This window comes from Gobio gobio, assembly GCF_949357685.1.
Source record: "Gobio gobio genome assembly, chromosome: 11".
In the NCBI taxonomy this organism is placed as follows: domain Eukaryota; kingdom Metazoa; phylum Chordata; class Actinopteri; order Cypriniformes; family Gobionidae; genus Gobio; species Gobio gobio.
Genome location: NC_137104.1, coordinates 21,120,058 through 21,141,035, shown reverse-complemented (window position 1 = coordinate 21,141,035; position 20,978 = coordinate 21,120,058). Strand labels below are relative to the sequence as shown.

The window sequence follows — 20,978 nt, the reverse complement described above, 5'->3', positions numbered from 1 at the left end:
TTATACATTTATTTTGATTAGCATTCATTCATTTAGTATATGTTTTTTTTTTCTTGTTTTTTAGTAACTACAAAACCCGCATTTTATTTCCCTCTGGCTTCACTGCTGTTTATACCAAGCTAATTAGAGTAGAAATTACAGGAAAAAAGACATGCCAATCATTTTTTTTCTGCTGCCGCTTCACGCAAGAGGGAGGTTGTCAAACTAATGCCAGCTCTAATGTTTAATTACATAGATTTAACTTCATAAAAAGATGTTTTCCTCTGAGATCAGTCTAACTAAAGGGCTATTTCAAAGAATACACTCTGTGGCAGGCTCCAGTAACCACTTTTCTAATTCATTCAATTTGACACTGCAAAAACAGGTACACTCCGGCTCAGATATTGAGGAGGGAGGGGAACTATGTCCTCGATAGGAGAGACAAACACCCCTGAGCATGCACACATGCACGTAACCTCACTTAACACACACACGCATGCACGCACACACACACTATATTGGCGCCCTATTAGTGTGGCTCAAATGGAAACAGTGTGTTGCCGTGTCAGGTATGAAACTCTATGCTGCTGACTGAACCTGGCTCTCCGCTGGGACCATGGGAGCCCAAATCACAATTACCGCCGAGAGAGATGTGCATTCACAACATCTATTTTCTCTATAGTCTCTCTAGACACAACACTGTCTTTACGTCTCTTTATTCAGCATTGATCTCTCATCTTGCTCTTTCCAGATTCAGTCTTTATTGAGTTTTCTGAGTCGCTTCATTATTATTTCTACTCCCGAGTCATTAGCACGTCTTGCTCCATTGCAGTCTGTCTCTGTCTTGCTTCCCATGGTGAGCATTATTGATCAGTATCAACAAGCCAGGGCAGTAAAAGTAATTCTCCAACCCGCTTGACAAAAATACATTATGAATTCAAACCCCAGCAGCCATATCCCCCTGTTGCCCCAGACTGGTTTCCCACTGAAGCTAAGCAGGGTTGAGCCTGGTCAGTACCTGGATGGGAGACCAACTGGGAAAACTAGGTTGCTGCTGGGAGAGGTGTTAGTGAGGCCAACAGGGGGTGCTCACCCTGTGGTCTGTTTGGGTCCTAACACCCCAGTATAGTGATGGGGACACTAAACTGTAAAAAGCACCGTCCTTCGGATGAGGCGTTAAACCGAGGTCCTGACTCTCTGTGGTCATTAAAAATCCCTGGATTTTTTTCGGAAAAAGAGTAGGGGTGTAACCCCGGCATCCTGGCCAAATTTGCCCATTGGCCTCTTACCATCATGGCCTCCTAATCCTCCCCATATCCTGATTGGCTTCATCCCTCTGTCTCCTCTCCATCAATTAGATGGTGTGTGGTGGGCGTGCTGTTTCAAAAATCGATTCGCTTCAGAAGGCCTGGAGCTGTGTGGATTACTTTTATAATGGATGGATGCACTTTTTTGAGCTTCAAATTTTGGGCTGCCATTCACTGCCATTATAAAATTTGGAAGAGCCAGGATATTTATTAATATAACTCAGATTGTATTCAACTGAAAGAAGAATGTCATATACACCTTCACTCAAAAGAAATTTACTCAAAAAAGCAGCGTCAAGTGGTTCCACGCAACTATTGAGTAATTTTTACAAATAACAATTTAGTTATAAATTATTTAGTTATCAAGTAAAGCTGACAAAATGTCTTTAAGTAAATACAAACTATTTGAATTTGTCACTGTTACATAATATATATGTGCAGTTTACTTAATAATGTTATGTTAAATTTATAAAAGTTTATTATGTTAGGTGAACACATTTATCAATTTAATTTACCTTATTAAATTAACTACTTGCTCTACAAGTGTAAGTGGAAAACTATTAAATAACAACAAGCATATTTTAGAAACAAAATGCAAAAATAACTTAATTGAGGGCAGGAAGTCCATCCAATAAATGTGTGTATATGAGTGCCCACAGCCTAAACACAGGCACCACTCTTCACAAATTACAGAAACTCCTCTAAATGTCCAACATAACTGAAATAAAATAAACTAACAGCATCTTTCCCTTTACTGAAAAACATAAAATAACACTTTAATTCCTAAATTTACTCTCCTAATGCAGTCCCTTGCAAAGCATGCTGGGAACTACAGATCCACTGCCCAGTTTGTTCTTTAACTCAGCAATGTTAAGTTGACCAAACAAACACTTATTAAGTAAAGCTGACAATACTCATTTTTAGTAGAAACAACTCAGTAAATTTAAGTTCATTTAGTTACATGAGCTTTTAAGTTTTTAAGAGGATTTGAGTGCAACTAACAAGAGTGAAAGTTCATTTTTTTGAGTGTTGGATGGCTTGAGGGTGAGTAAATCATGGGGTGATTTTCATTTTTGGGTGAACTAACCCTTTAAGATCTTAAAAGAATATATTTTGTAAAAGTTTCTCAACAGTTAAGTACAAAAAGGGTGATGTCAAATCATAAGTTTTACTTTAAATTATATGAAATCACTTTTGTTGTGCTTTAAAAAAGTACCCTTATTTGGATGTGTTGACTAACATACTAAAGCATAAAGTTATTGATTATTCAATATAAAAATTGTATTTAATATATTTGAACTGTACTAAATTGTAGCTTTATCATTACAAATGTTTTACAAATTGCATGACATACAAGTTTCAAAAGAAATGACATTAAAGTATCTTTAGTTTACCATAAATGCTTGTTTGTACATTTAACAGTACACTTTAATCATATGTCAAAGTCAATGGATGTACTGAATGGAAGTTCTGACGATGGAAGAACTGAAATTACATATAAAAATATACTTAGATATCCTACTTAAGTGGAGCAAATAAGCACTCTAAAGTGCTTTTCTAATTTAAATTTAAACTATAATTTAATTATAATTAAATATCTTAAACATTACATCATTTTACACTTAAGAATATCCTTTAAAGTATATTATTTGCATAATAAGTCCTCTTTTAAAAAGTGCTAAATTTTACTTCTTTTTCAGTTGTACTTCACCTCTCATTGGCTAGTTTATTACTTACACACACACACACACACCACACACTTCTTCACACAGTGAAAAAGAGTGTCAAAATTGTACCTTTAGGGGTACAACAGCTTTTCATTGGGGCAGTACCCTTCAAAGGACATATTTTTTACATTTCTTACTCCTTAAAAGTGTATATTAGTACCCTAGCATACAAATACGTACCTTATACTACTATGAACTTTTATGGTAAAAACATAAAAACAAATACTGCCCCAGTGACAAGCTGTTGTACCCCTAAAGGTACAATTGACACCTTTTTTCTTTGTGTGTTCCGTTCATTTTTTTTAAGGAGAAGAAAAACAGATCTAAAGTTAAATGCTGTCATTTTCTTTTAAGAGTTATATCTAATGCTCTAAAACGGGGCTTGGTCATTTTAAAATCTGTGTAAATATGTCTAATAGGTCCTAAATGGAAATACCATAAAAGTTCTAAGCCATTCGTTTTTTTATTTTTTGTTGTTTTTTGTACTAAGCCAAGAGAAACTTGCCATGGCTTTTTAAATCACAGCTTATTGAATGTCTCTGCATGGGTTAGCAGAACTCAGGTGTACTAGACACAGTGCCAGGAATCCGAAAAGCACAGTCAGGTTTGTGGCCATTAATGCTGAGTACCGGGAAAGAGTCACATTGCTGGCAAGAATCGTAGTGTGCTTGCTCAGTGCTTACTGCATCAATGAAGGGAAAATCTACTGGATAAATGAGGTGGGATTATCTTTTAGCCTCCTTTCCCCTGTGTGGTTTGGCCAAGGTTTTTTTCCCCCTACAGGTGCTGTGCATCTGTTGCTGACTGCGTCAGCCTTGTGTTCATCCATCAATGATATTTAAACTGCTAAACGATGAATGATTAATGATGTGCCAGTGCAAATTAGACCAAATGCTGAATACAACCCTTGTGAAAAAGAAGTACACTTAATTAAATGTACGCTTAAAAGTAAAGTCTTGTAAGAAAAAAAAAAAGAAATAATAATAATAATTGTATTTGCAGATAACATAATATTAAGGAAATTAAAGGCCATTTAAAGAGAGTACCTGTTCATGACTATGTTTCAGTAGCCTACACTTTTAAAAAGTGCACTTGTAATAATGTCAATTTAAAAGTTTTAGATTTTAATCATTAGGTTTTAATAACCTTTTGTTGTGCTTTAAAAAGAACACTTGTGTGTTGTTGACTAACATACTAATGCACATGTAAAGTACTTGATTATAATTTTAACTGAAGTGTTATTAGATATGACATTTAAATTACAAACATATTTAAATGCCCTACATACAAGTTTCAATAGAAATGGCATTGAAGTATTACCATAAATTCTTTGTCAGTTCAGCTAATTGCATTTAATATACATTTAAACTATAATACATACATTTTCATGTAATTGCAGTTACAATGCAATGGAAGTGTCTGAAAACATACATTCAGTTCACACTTAAGTATATTCTTTTAAAGTATATTATTTATCCACTCTTTTTACAAGTATACTAAAGTATACTTCTTTTCACAAGGACATTTTTTTACTGCCCAATTGACTAAATTCATTTTGGGTTCATTTGTGAGACTAACAAAGAAATAAGGCTCAAAATGCATTGTGCAGCTTTTTCTATTTTCTATAGCATCTATTTATTTTCTCATTTTCAAAGGGGTTACCGGACTCGTTCAGCTAGATGAGAATGGTGATCGGGAGATTGACTTTGCTGTATGGGACATGACCAACACGAGTACAGGAGTTTATCAGGTATAGAGGTTTCATCTGATCACATACACCTTTTCCCATTTAAAATACATTACTGGCTAAGCCCACCTCGCCACTGCTGAAATGATTTCTGGATGTCTTAGATTGTGTCCGTGTATAATGGCAGTCAGAAGCAGATGATTCCAGAGCCAGGGATGAAGGTACACTGGCTAAAGGGCAGTCCGCCTCCAGATATCCCTCTGTGTGGCTTCAAAAATGACAACCCTGCCTGCCTGGCAAGTAAGTGCAGCCCTATATGACTCATAAAATAGTAGATCTTTATGGAAAAGACCCCAGAATCCACTATTCTCAGCCAAAATCATGTTCCAAAATGTATCTTTCTTTCCAGATAAATTAAACTCACTCAAATCAATATTTCATGATGATAATAGTCAGCCATTTCATATATATATATATATATATATATATATATATATATATATATATATATATATATATATATATATATATATATATATATATATATATATATATATATATATATATATATATACACATGAATATGTTACATACATGTATACATTTGCATACTTTATAAATAGAAGTGTAAATTGCTGCATAGTAATGTTTCTCATTCTAATTTAGTGTAATGTTTTAAAGTAGAAGTGAAGACTGTAGTGACAAGTTAATGGATGCAAAAAAAATGTAAGTGGGATGAAACACTTGGAGTTAATGATTGACACGATCATTAAATCAAGGAATGTTTCATGTTGTTTTAATACAGCTCTATAATCTTTTTTAATTAAGTTTACGTTAATAACAGATCCAAAAATACCACACAGCAGTTCATCATTATTGCGAGAGTTTCATTTGCTGTAAGCCTGTGGTCTCATTAATTTTTAAAATTAATATGCTTGTGTTTACGGGTGTATTTCTGTGAAAGGGTACACCAGGCTGACTGTAATATGCTCTGGTAAAGATCAGGCATGTCAACCATATCAATTTCCGTAATTGTATAGGATAAGATGAAAACCAACTAATAGCAAAACACAACACAGAATTCATCAAATCCGTCTAATACTTACTTGGTAGTATAAATAATTCCACTATTTTGATATGAGCCGTTTTGGTCTGGGTCCTTTTTAAAGTTTTTAAAAGTTTGGGATTGATTACTGTTTTTTGAAAGTCTCTTATGCTGCCCAGGTCTGCTTTTATTTGATCAAAAATACAGTAAAACAGTAATATTGTGAAATATTGTTACAATTGAAAATAACTTTTATATTTGAATATATGAAAAAATTTACAGTAGTTCATTCCTGTGATGGCAAAGCTTATTTTTCATCAGCCATTACTCCAGTCTTCAGTGTCACATGATCCTTCATAAATCATCCTAATATACTGATTTGCTACTCAAGAAACATTTCTTAATATCATCAGTGTTTTGATGAATTTTTTTTTTTTTTTATTCCACTTTTTTGTGGAAACCATGATATATTTTTTGGATGAATAGAAAGTTCAAAAGAACAAAATTTATTTGAAATTGAAATAGTTTGGAAATCATTATAAATGTCTTCATGGTCACTTCATGGTGATCTATTTTTAATTGATTAATAAAACTATTAGGGACAGATTTACAGCACAAACCCTCTTTTGGCATTAAAAAACTAGGGATTTGCGCTGAAAGGGCGTGGACAGGGTTATTTTTGCGGCTGACCTTATTGCATATGCATTTGTAGGAGTTTCCTTTCAGACAGAAAATGTATGGGAGGAGAATATTTAAATGAATCACGCAATGTAATTAACTAAGGTTTGCGCTAGTCAATTTGCTGGTATTTGCGCCATTATTTACCTGCCAAAAAGTATGTCTTAAACCAGACGCTAATTTGCGCTGCTCTTGGTAGATTGCGTTGGTAATTATGGAAATGACCAGGCTACATCTATGTTCTTTAATTTGCACGTCGTCAGTAGATCACGCACAGAACTTTTCCAATCGCCGCTTTTGTGGAAGTGTGCTCTCTTTTAGTAAATCTGACCCTTAATCTCTTTTTAAAATATCTTACTGACCCCAAGCTTTTGAACAGTAGCTTATATATTCGCCCAGGCTCACGTGTTAGTGATATTGCGATAAAAAAATACTAATGTGATCATCAATGTGAATGTAAGTTTAAAGTTCCAGAATATTAAGACGCATGATGAAAACATGAAATGTACTGCATAGTGGGAATGACCAATCTGATTTAGATAGAAAAATTGCCTACTTAGCAACAGCCCTCATTGTACATTTGGATTTTTGTCAACTTCACGAAGTTCTAATTGAAACCGATTTCAAATATTGAGGAGTATTGAAATTAAAATGTATGAAAGGATTGAAGCAGGTCATATTACTTTCCTGCTGTGTCCGTGAAATAAAATGAAATTCAAATGTGTGGATATTGTGTTCTTGGTTTTGTTCCTCAGAGACGGTCACCATGCACCAGATGATCTCCATAGTGGTGTGCTTCATTTTTATCATCATCGTAACGGTCACAGTCTTCATATACAGGTCAGTTGAAACCCGTGCAGATAAACACAATGTCTATACTGAGAGCGAGCTTTGGGCGATCTGGGTCTGATATTATATCTCTCTGTCTGTCTTTCTTTCTGTCTTTCTCCTCCATCTGTTCCTGATGTTTAATTAGGGAACTTACTGCCAGACCACGACAGAGACAGATATAGCAACTCAGTCTACGTCTCCATGACTTCACCACTTTATTCGATATGTGACCATGTATCCAATGACAATGAAATGAACATGATTTCTGTTAAAGTCATGCTGAGGATTGCAGATGGTTGTGCTTTTAATAAAAAGTCAAAGTTTAAGCTGTTCATCCAAATATGTGTGATGTCCAGCTGTTAGCACATTCTATTACCTTCATTTTATTGCACTTATTTTTTATAATACTGCATGGAAAATATAACTATTTAACATTTAAAAACATGAAATAAATGTTACACATAGTGTTACACATATTTCTATTTACAGCTGTGGTAGGCTAAAAGTTTTCTTTCAAACTTGTGGCTTCAGTTCTTGCATATAGAGTAACAAGGTTCTTTGTGTGTAAGACAGAGAGAGAGAGAGTTGATGAGTTGATGTCATTTAAATTCATAGAAATTACTTAAACATTATGATGTATTATGACAGTTGAACATACCAGTTGTTTTTTCCATAATTTTTTACCCAATTTTATCCCTTTTAATCTGATGGGTTAAAAGATATTCATAATAACGATATTCATTACGTCAGGGTATCAAGAGATTTCATTATAATTCATAGGACATATGATTAGGGCTGTAACTACTTATTATTTTGATGATCGATTAATCTATCGTTTATTTTTATGATTAATCTAATTATTTTCTGATCAGTCGGTTAATCCTCCTTAAACCTACTGTAAAGGGTTAGTTCACCCAAAAATGAAAATTCTGTCAATATTACTCACCCTCATGTTCTTCCAAACCCGTAAGACCTTCGTTCATCTTCGGAACACAAATTAAGATATTTTTGATTAAATCACTTTAAAATAGTCCATGGGACTACATGGTTCAACCAAGTGGCAACCTCTCACAGTTTCTCTTGAAGCCAATACGGAAGTGACATATACTGCAATTCATCGACTGGCCGCTGGGGACAGGCTCCAGAAGGGAGCAGAATCTCATTGACCTCCATGTTAAAATGCCCAACTTTAAAGCAGATTAAAACATGTTTACAGCCTGGTACAAATTGTGGTTTTGGTCTATACGGCTAATTTTGACCTTCATGACAACTGTGAGGGGGGTGAATTAATTTGTTTACATTATATAAATCATTAAAGTTCTGCATAATTAAGGGCGTGGCCACTTCAAGTGACAGGTGGATAGCCATTTATCTGCGGTCTGTTAGTCATCGCGTCACTTCAGCTCCGCCCATGTCCCGTCTTTTTGTCCATTTTCTGTTATTCGGGAGTGGCGCACGATGACGCGCTGCCAAGATGGCAAGGGCCAGCTCGTCCCTACTTTACGCTTCAAAACTGCTCATCAGAATCCTATGGGTGACGTCACGGACACTACGTCCATATTTTTTTACAGTCTATGGGTTCAACCTTCATTTTATGAAGAGACGGGAATACTTTTTGTCCGCAAAAAAATAACAAAAATAACAACTTTATTCAAAACAAGCTCTTCTCGTCTGTGCCAGTCTCCTACGCTCTTGACATAGTGTAAACAGTGAAGCACTTCCGTAGCCTAGAAATCTAGACGCACCCTAGCGGCAGCAAATCTAATTTGCAGCCAGGGTCATCTAGCAACTCTCCGTTGGCTTGCGAGCTTAAAAAACCAAACTCTAGTCAGGCCAATCACATCGTGTATAGAGTCGGTGGGTGGGCTTAACAGAATGATGTCATCATTGAATTCCCTGCTACTTGAAAACAAAGAAGATGGCTGCTGCTACTGCTGGCGAACAACGGTCTTTCGAATCGGCTTTGGCCGTGACTCTGAAAGACTTGGAGATAAGCTTTTCTTTGAGAAAAGAACAAAGAACGGCATTGAACTTAAAAAAAGGTAGATGTTTTCGGAGTTTGGCTGACCTGATAAATCAAAAGATTAATCTATCTTTTGATTTATCAGAATCAACTAGCTCCGCTCAACTAGCTCCGCTGGTGGGAAAACGCATGGGACTCAGCCACTACCCGCTTTTGTGATCGCTCTAAATATGTCACCTTCTTCGTTGCTCTGGTTAGTTGTAGCGCTATCCTATTGCTAGTAGACGGAAAAGACAACCGTTTATCCCGCCAGCTCGGATTGAGCCCTGCCAATGGTGTTTTCCCAGACAAACATCTTGATGTGGGTCTGGCTTGTCAGGCTAGCACTTCCGAGTTCTACGGCAGAACGGCGGCTCACCATTGGCCAGCTCCTGCATCAGCAGGACCTTGAAAGTGGTAATGAAATAGCTTTCTATGGATTATTTCATCAATAATATCTTAATTTGTGTTCTGAAGATGAACGAAGGTCTTACAGGTTTGGAACGACATGAGTGTGAGTAATTAATGACAGAATTTTCATTTTCAAAACACTGTATGAACGCAACTGTATTAAAATAGCTTGCCATACTATCCATTAGCATCTGCTCTAGAGTTTTGTTTTGTGTGTAACATGACAGAGGATTAGTGATAAATGTAAACAGTGTGACGCGTCGACGCGTTCCACGCAAATCAATGTAATTACAATTACAGCCCTGCGTATGATAGTAACTAGCAGTGAAAATATCAACAGTGTTATTGTAATTATGAAGACACAGATGGTTTATTCTTCAGGTATATCAATTAGGCTCAAGTAGATTATTTTATCCCTTTAAATAGCTCTCACTCACATTAAGGTTGGAAACCCCTGCTTTAGACTGTCAGATATGGATAATCTTCTGTGTCTGTAATTCCATCTACCTCTTTTTATAGCCACATTTCGATGAATACCAAATTCTCCAATGGGTCACTCTTTAATTGCTCTGGCAGATGCCGTTTCTCACTTTCAAATGACAAAAAGTCCAACTGCAGTGTACACACTTTCTTTATAGAAAACAATATATGTTATAATAACTTTTTTTTCCTGTGTTGATGTAGGTCCTATTGAAACTTACTTCTTTGAGAGATAATTGAGATTACTTCTTTTTTTTTTTTTTTATGTTTATGCAACAAAATTCCAAATTCCAAGATTTAGATGTAAATAAAACCCCTGTAGATTTATTGTTAATATGTTAAATTGAAATGGTATGAACACAAATTCTATTAAAGGAGTAGTTAACTTTAAAATGAAAATTACCCCATGATTTACTCACCCTAAAGCCATCCTAGGTGTATATGACTTTCTTCTTTCTGATGAACACAATCAGAGTTATATTAACAAATATCCTGACACTTCCAAGCTTTATAATGGCAGTGACGGGGTCCATTGAGTTTGAAGCTCAAAAAAGCATATCCATCCATAACAAACATACTCCACACGGCTCTGGGGGGTTAATAAAAGTCTTCTGAAGCAAATCGATGGGGTTTTGTAAGAAAAATATCCATATTTAAAACTTAATAAAGTAAAATATCTGGCTTCCGCCAGACCATCTTCCATATTGAACTTACGCAGAAAGTGTAACGCCTCTCGCAGTTCAAAACCGTTCGTTCTAGTTATACGTCGCACCAGTTGAATACAGAAGGGTGTTTGCCGAAAGCTAGATATTTTACTCTATAAAGTTTTAAATATGGATATTTTTTTTACAAAACTCGATTGATTTGCTTCAGAAGGCCTTTGTTAACCCCCTGGAGCCATGTGGAGTACGTTTATTATGGATGGACGCACTTTTTTGAGCTTCAAAATGGACCCCATCAATGCCATTATAAAGCTTGGAAGCATCAGGATATTTATTAATATAACTCTGATTGTGTTCATCAGAAAGAAGAAAGTCATATACACCAAGGATGGCTTGAGGATGAGTAAATCATGGGGTAATTTTAATTTAAAATTGAACTACAAAATAATTTTGGTCACACTTTAGATTATGGTCCGATTCTCTCTATTGACAAACCATTAACTATGACCTTTGCTTTAGTACACTTCTAATTAGCTAATTATTAATAGTTTGTAAGGTAGTTGTTCCGTTTATGTATTTGGTAGGATTAAGGGATGTAGAATAGGGTCATGCAGAACAAGGCATTAATATGTGCTTTATAAGTACTAATAAACAGCCAATATCCTATTAATATGCATGCTAATTTCCAATTAGTTAAAAGAGAGAATTGCACCCTAAACTGGTGTTACCATAATTTTTTATAAGTGTTCAACATGTAACACCACTAACAAAAGCAACAGTCTGCCAGTGGAGACTAAATTCATTCTTAAAAGTTATTTAGTGTCGCCTTGTATGAGAATGAAAAATAGTCTATTAGATAAGGTAAGTTTACCATGTCGATTGATTAATATTTTTTTAGAAAACAACGCAACAATTGTAGAATAATCCAGCTATATATATACCAACAATAAGATTGTATTTGTTGTGCTCTGTATTAATTCTATGTTTGCATGCTTCAGTCATTATATAATAATCCTGCTGATACTGCTAATAATAAAATGTCAAAGTTCTTTGATTCTGAAGGATATTTTTTTTCTATTATTACATGTGCCATTTCAATATTCCAGTGCTGACATTTATGACACTATCTTTAATATGGGTCTGTTATTCTACTTTGTCTTTTTCATCTGATGTTTCCCCCATCTCTCATTGTCCCTCTCCTCTGCTTATTTATACTCTTCTTTCTTTCTCTCTCTGCCTCTTTCACTGTCTGTCACTCGGCGGGTATCAGGAAGCTGAAGCTGGAGAACGAGTTGACCGCTCAGCTGTGGCGTGTGCACTGGGAGGACATCCGGATGAGTAACATGGAGAAGGTGCTGCGCAGAACCTGCAGCAAACTCACCATCTCAATGGTGAGGGGAACATACTGTCATTTCGAATAGTTTCCCATAGTTTAAGTAAACATACTAATGTCTTACTCCTCTTTCCACGCACAGAGAGGCTCTAACTACGGCTCACTGCTGACTATGGATGGAAACTTCCAGATCTATGCGAAGACTGGCTACTACAAGGTATTAAAGATTTTCTGGTTTGCAGGAGGGGTGGATTGGCCACTGGGTCCATTTATATATCGTGCAAATGGAAATATTCCCCAACAATCTCTAAATATGATTGAAAATATGAAAGTAAGCACTGAAAATGTAACAGTGCTATTAAAAATGAATTAGAGTTTGCATTATATTGTACCTACAGTATATAACCAATAAATCACATATCGCTACATACCTGTCCGTGAACCTTCACTGAGTATCTTTCATATATTTGATGTCACTAACCTGGTAAACCCAGCAAATTGTTATTTCTCAAAAGCTCTCATAGTAGCAACCTGATTCCCTTTAAACATAGTTTTGTTTCCCAGCAGACTGATAAAAACTGCACATCTGATTGGATGATTTTCAAAATCATGACCCTGAAAATGTAGTAGCCTTTGTCTTGTGAATTAAAAGTGTGCTTAATTGTTTTGAATATGCACATGTATTGTACTTCAAATCTTAAAAGCATATAAAAAAACTGTAATAAAATATTAATAAAATGGCCACTTGAGTGTACTTGATAGAGAGTACACTTTCATAACTGTTTCTTAACACACTTCAGTACACTTTTAAAAAGTGCACTTTGTAATAATGGCCACAGTGTGTAGTATTTATGAGGATATATTGACAGAAATGCAATATAATACACATAACTATGCTTTCAGTGGTATATAAAGACCTTACATAATGAGCCATTATGTTTTTATTACCTTAGTTAGATTGAGCCATTTTTATCTACATACACCGCGGGTCCCCTTACAGTGAAGTTACCATTTTGCGCCACCATGTTTTTACAGTAGCCCTAAACGGACAAACTCCTCTACAGAGCGCTAGCTACTCTCTGCGGTCTCAGACGACGACATCTTTGTCCTGTGTCGGCCTCCGTAGCTTCTCTATGTGCTTCGAAAGGGAGGGGTGAGCGGTGGGCGGTTGCAATTCGCAACCTCACTGCTAGATGCAGCTAAAATTTACACAGTGGACCTTTAAACAATTAAAATTTTAATATTTTGATGTGTTGGCTAACACACTAAATCACATGTAAAGGACTTGACTTTAATTTTAACTGTTGGGTTATTCAGTATTACATTTAATGTTCAATTAAAAAAACATCAACGTCATTATAACAAATGTGTAATTACAGATATATTTAAATACATGACATAGAAGTTTCAATAGAATATAAATAAAGTATATTGTAGTTTACCATAAATGCTTGTTATTGGATATTGGAAGTTATTGGAGTTACATATAAAGATGTACATACAGTAAATCCTAAGTTTTGCTAATTGAATTTAATATAAATTTAAACTATAATACATTTTCATGCAATTGTCTAAAAACATTGCATTCAGTTTGCACTTAAGTATATTCTTTTAAAGTATATTGTGTAGCACTTATCTAATAATTAGCAATAGTTTAATGGATTGCTTATTGTATAATACAGTTTGGATTTGAACTTGTCAGAAGATTTAGGGATCGCTAAGGAGGTAGCGGGTTGTACTGAGAAACAACAGACAGACACAAGATTAAATTTGAAATAGAAATATAATTGATTTCACCTTTAAAGAAAATATAGAAAGTTAATCAAATAAAATAAAGTAAATTACAAAATCACATGGACAAACAATAAAACTGACTGAAAATCCCCTCTGAGTGCACTCGGCTTTTTTCCTGAAATATATGCACAGACCGGTCAATTCAGTACATCAAAAATAATTAAAAAACAAAATAAAATAAAAATAAAAGAATACACAAAGAGAAAGTGTAGTGTCTCTCTCAAAAGACCTCAAGTGTTCTCATATGTTTACAATGTCTCTTGATCTGGTCTATGGATGACCATACACCCTTAAAATTTCTCTTGCTTCACGATAACTGGAAAACTCAAAGAAAGGATATCGTCGTCCTCTCCATGATGTATTTTCTTCTACTCTGCTAAAGGTTTGCTTGGCTCGCCATCCAAAATGGAGTTCACAGGGTGTCACAGAAGATCGCTCGGGTGTCACGTTTCCAAGATTCAAGAAAGAAGAAAAGAGAGAAGAAAGAAAAAATAGAAACAAGAAAGACAAAGAAAAAAAACCTGGCCTGATCACAGACCAGAACATTCATTTAGTGAATTTCAAAATAAATTCCACATCAAAGATCTAGAACATCTAATACACAGCTACATTTACAATTTCTTCATAAACTGATATAATTACATCAATTTACCTCTGAATCAATAGCGTTTCACTTATACAGACACGTGGCCAACAATGGCGACGGTGAAACTCTGAAATGAACAAATAACCACGCGGTTCACTATAACCGCTCAAACTGAAGTAATCACATTACCAGTAACATACATCATTTTGACAGGATGGATGAATTAATTCTTTACCTTTGATCGATTTTTTGCTCTCACACAGGCGCACCTGTTACAGGCGTGCGCGACCACAAAATGGCGTCACGAACTGCAATGCACAAACGACCATGCGGTTCACGTTAGAGATTTACAACTAATCGGAACAAAACTACAACTTAAAAAGAAAATAACCAGTCCACAGCAACTCAATTACTGTTTAGTAGCGGTAATTCTAGTTTTTTATGAAATAATAGTCTATTTGTCATAATTTATATGATACTGACTCACCTAATAGATTGTATTACTATATTCAGTCGGCTTCTTACTCCGAATACATCGAAGTAATTGAATTTTGAACTTCCTCGTACTTTTCGAAGGGTTGAAGTCTAAATTTGATCAGTTTGGATCACATTGATCGATCACGTCTGCTCTCTCCATCAAGGTCGTCTCTTCTGTCATCGCGCATGCTCATTGACACGCACGGCGCAAAATGACAAAGAGCTCTCATTCGTCAATCACTGAGGATTAATCTGGAAATTAATTTGCATTAATTTATTTATTCTTAATCAGTTTTACACCTCTTACTGACTTTTAATAAGGGAATATGATATAACTAGATGGTATATAAATTAAATAATCCCCTTTATTTAACCTGTGTTACATTCTCCCCTCCTAAACTCATGCAAGTCTCTTTGCATGTTCTGCTTGGCTGACTGGTGACCACACTGTGTAAACCACTAGGCAGCAAGGGAAGGACATTCAAATTTTCATCTCCACCAAGAGATTTAACAAAAGCCGAATTCAGACCTTGGAACAAAGATTGGACGACATATATTAATGGGTTTCCTGGCTGAAAATAAGTAAGTCGCTCTGGTTCTCCTCTCGGTCTAACAGAACGCCTCGGTAGAGTGTCTGTGGTTCCCATCTCATCTTCCGATTGTTGCTCTGCTTCTTTTCCAGGAACATCTGCACTTTCAACAACACTGGCTACTTCAACTTCATCAACAGAACTACCCATTACAGCTTCGACTTGGCCCTTATCAGGTAAGTTACTTTGTTCAAGGGCACCAGGAACATTAACAGGTAAGTGTTCACCGGGTGTATCAACAGGTAAGTTATGATTCTGGTCGCCCTGCAGAGTTTCGCCAGTTGGAAAAGTTTGTTCGGCTAAGCTATTAGCAGAATCAGCGTTCAACATCTCCCTGTCTGCACAGATATCATGAACTGTAGAGAAACGCACTGTCTCTATATTTGGAGAATGACTGTACTCGCAATACGAATTGCCTTCTTCGGAATCAGAGAGAGAAGTGTCATCAATTAATGGAACCTTAGGATTCTGTCGCGTTCGAGGTTTTGAGATGGATTCGTTTAGGGAGGGTGGTTCAACTTCTTGAGACGGTAAAAACCCACACGGAAGCAACAGATCTCTGTGCAGAGTACGCAGAGGGCCGTCCGTTCTCTCTGGACGAACAGTGTAAACTGGCAATTCAGCTGCCTGACTCACCACAACATACACCTCAGACTCCCACTTGTCTGCTAACTTATGCTTTCCGCGTAACCTAACGTTCCTCACCAACACTCGATCACCAATTTCCAAAGAGCAATGAGTTACAGATTTGTCAAACCTAGCTTTGTTTCTTTCTGCACTTTTTGATATACCATGTGACGCAAGCGAATAACTCTCTTTCAGATTGGTTTTGAGATGCTTGACATACTCCGAATGAGACTGTCGCGGACCATCTTGATACGGCAATCCAAAAGCAAGGTCGACGGGTAACCTAGGTTGACGTCCAAACATCAATTCGTAGGGAGTGAACCCAGTGACCTCATGTTTCGTGCAGTTGTACGCATGAGCTAATGGTTTTACAAAATCTCTCCAACGAACCTTGTCTTTTTCTTCTAAGGTACCTAACATACTGAGCAGGGTCCTATTAAAGCGTTCGACAGGATTTCCCCTGGGATGGTAAGGGGTTGTACGGGTTTTCTTAACACCTGCCATTTCACAGAGCTCTTTAATAGTGCGTGATTCAAAATCTCGGCCCTGGTCGCTATGAAGACGCTCGGGGAACCCATAGTGCACAACAAAATTTTCCCAAAGACATTTTGCTACTGTTCTTGCCTTTTGGTTGGGTGTGGGGACTGCCACAGCATATTTGGTAAAGAAGTCAGTGATTACCAAGATGTCTCTCGTGTTACTTTTGTCTGGCTCTAATGAGAGAAAATCCATACAGACCAACTCTAAAGGTCTTGTGGCTTGGATATTGACCAACGGTGCAGCTTTTTGAGGCAATGATTTCCTCCTCACACAACGACCGCATGTCCTGATCTTTTGCTCTACTTCGGCAGCCATCCTCGGCCAATAGAAACGAGACCTTACCAAATCTAGAGTTCTCTCTACCCCCATGTGACCTATACTGTCATGCAAACTGCTTAATACAGAAGGCCTCAGTTTCTCAGGTAGCACGAGTTGGTAAGTAACTAATTCCTCTATCTGCCGTTTCCGATAAAGTACCCCATCTTTTAACTCAAGGCGGTTCCATTCTCTCAGAAAGAAAGGAAGATCTGGGAGTTCCTTCCTGACTGTTGGTGGAGGCTTTTCTCCCAACTCTAAGTGAGATATTACTTCCCGAATTACTGGATCTGCTCTTTGCTCATCACAGAGATTCCCTGACAGGTAAGAAACAACAGGTAATCCCTCAAAATCACCCTCCTGTTCGTAGCTATCAGGTATAGCATCAGGGTAAAGTGCAAGAGATTCGACGAAAGCGTTACCAGACCCAGCATCCATCGGCTGTCTGACCAAGTGCTTCTCACAGATAGCCTGAACTACATCACTGGCGGTGTCACGAGAATCTGCAGCTTCCATAAGATGATGTTGCATAAACTGTTGAATTCTTTCGTACTCTTTCTGAGATATGGGGCTTTCGGCTAATTGTTCTTGAGGTCGTCTCGATAGACCATCGGCATCAGCATTTAGTTTGCCCGCTCTGTACTGTAACTTAAATGAGAAAGTGGACAGAGCAGCAAGCCATCGGTAGCTAGTTGCGTCTAATCTCGCCGTAGTAAGTACGTAAGTCAAAGGGTTGCTGTCTGTAATGACGGTGAATTGGCTACCATACAGATAGTCCCTAAACTTTTCAGTTACTGCCCATTTAAGAGCAAGAAACTCAAGCTTATGCGCCGGGTAATGGGACTCACTGCGGGACAACCCTCTACTTGCATATGCAATGACTCGCATCTGCCCTTCCTGTTCCTGATACAGGGCTGCTCCTAAACCCTTGGTGCTGGCATCCGTATGTAGGAAGTAGGTAAGTTTAGGGTTTGCAAAGCCCAACACAGGCGCAGTAGTTAGTCTGTCTATAACGGACCGAAACGCTTCCTCACAAAGTGGTGTCCAGCGGTCCCCGAACGACTCTTTAGGATTATGGTATGGACCCTTACTCTCGCTCCGTTTACCACTCTTCCTAGTCGGCGGATACCCTACGGTCAAGTCAGTGAGTGGTTTCACGACCCTAGAGTAATCTTTGATAAATCGGCGGTAATACCCCGAAAAGCCCAAAAACGACCTTAACTCTTTAAGGTTTGTGGGACTCGGCCAGGTTTTTAAGGTTTGTACTTTCTCTGGATCGGTCTCTACTCCACGCTCTGACACGATGTGCCCTAAATAACGAACGGACGTCTGAAAGAATTTGCATTTCTCAAGAGCGAGTTTTAACCCATACTCTCTGAGACGAGAAAGAACTTTTAACAGCCGTCTTTCATGCTCTTCCAAAGTTTCAGAAAATATGATCAGATCGTCCAGGAAGACAAGTACTTCCCTGAGATTGATATCCTCCATACACTTCTCCATCAATCTCTGAAAAGTACTTGGAGCGTTAGTGACCCCCTGAGGCATGCGATTAAACTCCCAAAACCCCAGGGGACAGACAAAAGCAGTCTTAGGTTTGTCTGCTTCCTCTACCTCTATCTGATAATACCCAGATTTCAAATCGAGTACGGAAAACCATTTTGATCCAGTTAAGGCGGAAAACGTCTCCTCGAGATTGGGTAATGCATAGGCGTCTTTCACGGTCTGAAGATTTAACTTTCTGTAGTCTATGCACAACCGCACATCTCCATTTTTCTTCCGCACTACAACGATAGGCGAAGAAAAAGGGGACTCAGACTCGCGAATGACGTTGCTTGCAAGTAGATCACGCAGATGTCGGCGGACGGCTTCCAGATCTTGCGGATGGATCGGTCGCGCCCTATGTTTAAAGGGAGTTTCGTCGTGCAGTTGTATACGATGTTTCACCTTTTGCGTATGCCCAAAATCTAGATCATGTTGACTGAAAACATCAGGCATTTCTCGGAGTTTTGCTGAAATGCGGTCCCGCCATTCTTGTGGCAACGGGGACTCACCGAAATTCAAGGCGAAATTGGGCTCCTCGGTAGGTAAGGGCTTACTAACAGGGGAAACACTCGGCTGGGGAAGCACAGACTCAACTGCATGCAGCTCTGCTATTATGCATCTTGGAGGAATGGTTATATCATGCTCTGTCTCGTTTTTTAGTACCACAGGTAACCAGACAGACTGACCACTAGAAGGGGTAAGTAAGCAGCGCTTCACAAACACACCACCAGGTAAGGATGAATCAGACGGGTGTTCTACCACTACACACTTATCTACTCCACCGGGTACCGCAACAGAGCCTTTCACAACGACGGTTTGACCAGCGGACATGACCTCAGGTACGTTGCCTTTTAATCTCACTTGACCCAGGACGCCACTCGTGTTCTGCTTCCGCCTTGTTTCAAGTGTTTTCAAAACCACCCTATATCCAAACAAGGAAGGCTGGTGCTTTGGGGATTTTGCTAGTAACTGCTCATAAAGAATGTCGAGAGTGTTTGTACCTATTAAGATCAACGGCTGAGTGCGCGACTTTACATCTGGAACGACTAAGGCTACTGTGGCTACTTCAACAGTCGCACCCAAAAACTCTTCAGGGAAAGTAATGTCTGCCTTTACGTAACCCTCGTATGGAACGGAAAGACCGTTGGCGCCTTCTACTTCCAATATATCGTCAAGAGGGTTAATCGGATGCCCTGAGAGGTGTTGTTCATAAAAAGACTTAGGCACAGTTGTGACCTGTGATCCAGTGTCTAGTAGGCAATGACATTTCTTACCAGCTATGCTGACTTCGGCGACACATCTAGCACCAACTAAGCCCTTAGGTAAGTTTGCACTCTGTTTCCTAGGAGTTTGGCATTTCTTGAAGACACGGTTTTCAATGGGACCACTCAATTTAAATTCAGCTCCTGTATGTCCCACGACAGGAACTGCCTCTAGTTTAAATCAGAGCTAGCCGGGGGATTCTGTGACTCCCACTGTAACCGTTTCTCTCTTAACAGCCTACGTTTAGTAGCGACAAGCTCAGGATTTGGCTCAGAACTACAGGACGATGCAATGTGGCCATCCTCACCACATGTGAAACAGTACCACGGCCTAGGTCTATCAGTTGGCTTCTTGTTGATCGCAACAACACTCGCAGCTGCCCCTGACTTCCAATGGTCAGGTGGTGCAGGCTTTTTGACTACCTCTCTCGACGAAGTTTTCTTTGGATGTTTTGGTCGGACTGCAAGATTAGCTAACTGACTCTGAAGCTTGACAATTTGCTTTTTTAACTCACGCGTTTCAGTTTCAAGAGGGCTCACTCTAGGACCTTCGTCTTGTTCTAATTCAGCAGAAACCCACGCTTTCTGAGAGTGCATAAACGCTTTCTGTTTAGAAGACCCAAGATGTTGCTTCATTCGAGTTGCTTTCGCAGTATGTTTATCCTCCTCAGTACGAAGCATAAGCAGAAGCTGTGCGAAGGAAGGAGGATTGTTTCGCTGTTGCTCTAGTCGTAGTTCGGCAATTAAGTCATTATCCCAGCAGCCCCTGCAAAACTGCTTTAGGAGATGCCTATCTGCTTCTGCTGGGATAATACCACCTCTTTTGACGGTTGCACTTAAAGCTGACTGCAGCCTGTACAGATAAGTGGACGGCTTTTCACCCGCATCCTGCAACGTGTTCATAAATTTCGCTAACAACTCATCCCCGTCCTCAACAGCCCCAAAAGCAGAGTCCAACAGCTGGAGGTAAGTGGAAGGAGGAGATTCAGGATTCAGATGCTTTATTATATCCGCCGCAGGCGGCAAGAGACTGTCTAGTATTCGCCTAGACGCATGTAAATCGGACAAAGAAGGATCCTTCAAAATGAATTCGACACTAGACC

At 38.2% G+C, this 20,978-nt stretch overlaps 1 protein-coding gene across 1 annotated transcript in view; it reads left to right on the top strand.

Moving 5' to 3' along the window:
- The window catches only part of npr1a (natriuretic peptide receptor 1a), a 150,084-nt gene that overhangs the window by 95,435 nt on the left and 33,671 nt on the right, over window positions 1-20,978 (top strand). The window contains exons 6-10 of the mRNA XM_079828822.1: window positions 4,669-4,763; window positions 4,865-5,000; window positions 7,179-7,263; window positions 12,080-12,200; window positions 12,285-12,359. Coding sequence (XP_079684948.1) covers window positions 4,669-4,763; window positions 4,865-5,000; window positions 7,179-7,263; window positions 12,080-12,200; window positions 12,285-12,359 — 512 coding nt within the window. The remainder of the gene's footprint in view (window positions 1-4,668; window positions 4,764-4,864; window positions 5,001-7,178; window positions 7,264-12,079; window positions 12,201-12,284; window positions 12,360-20,978) is intronic.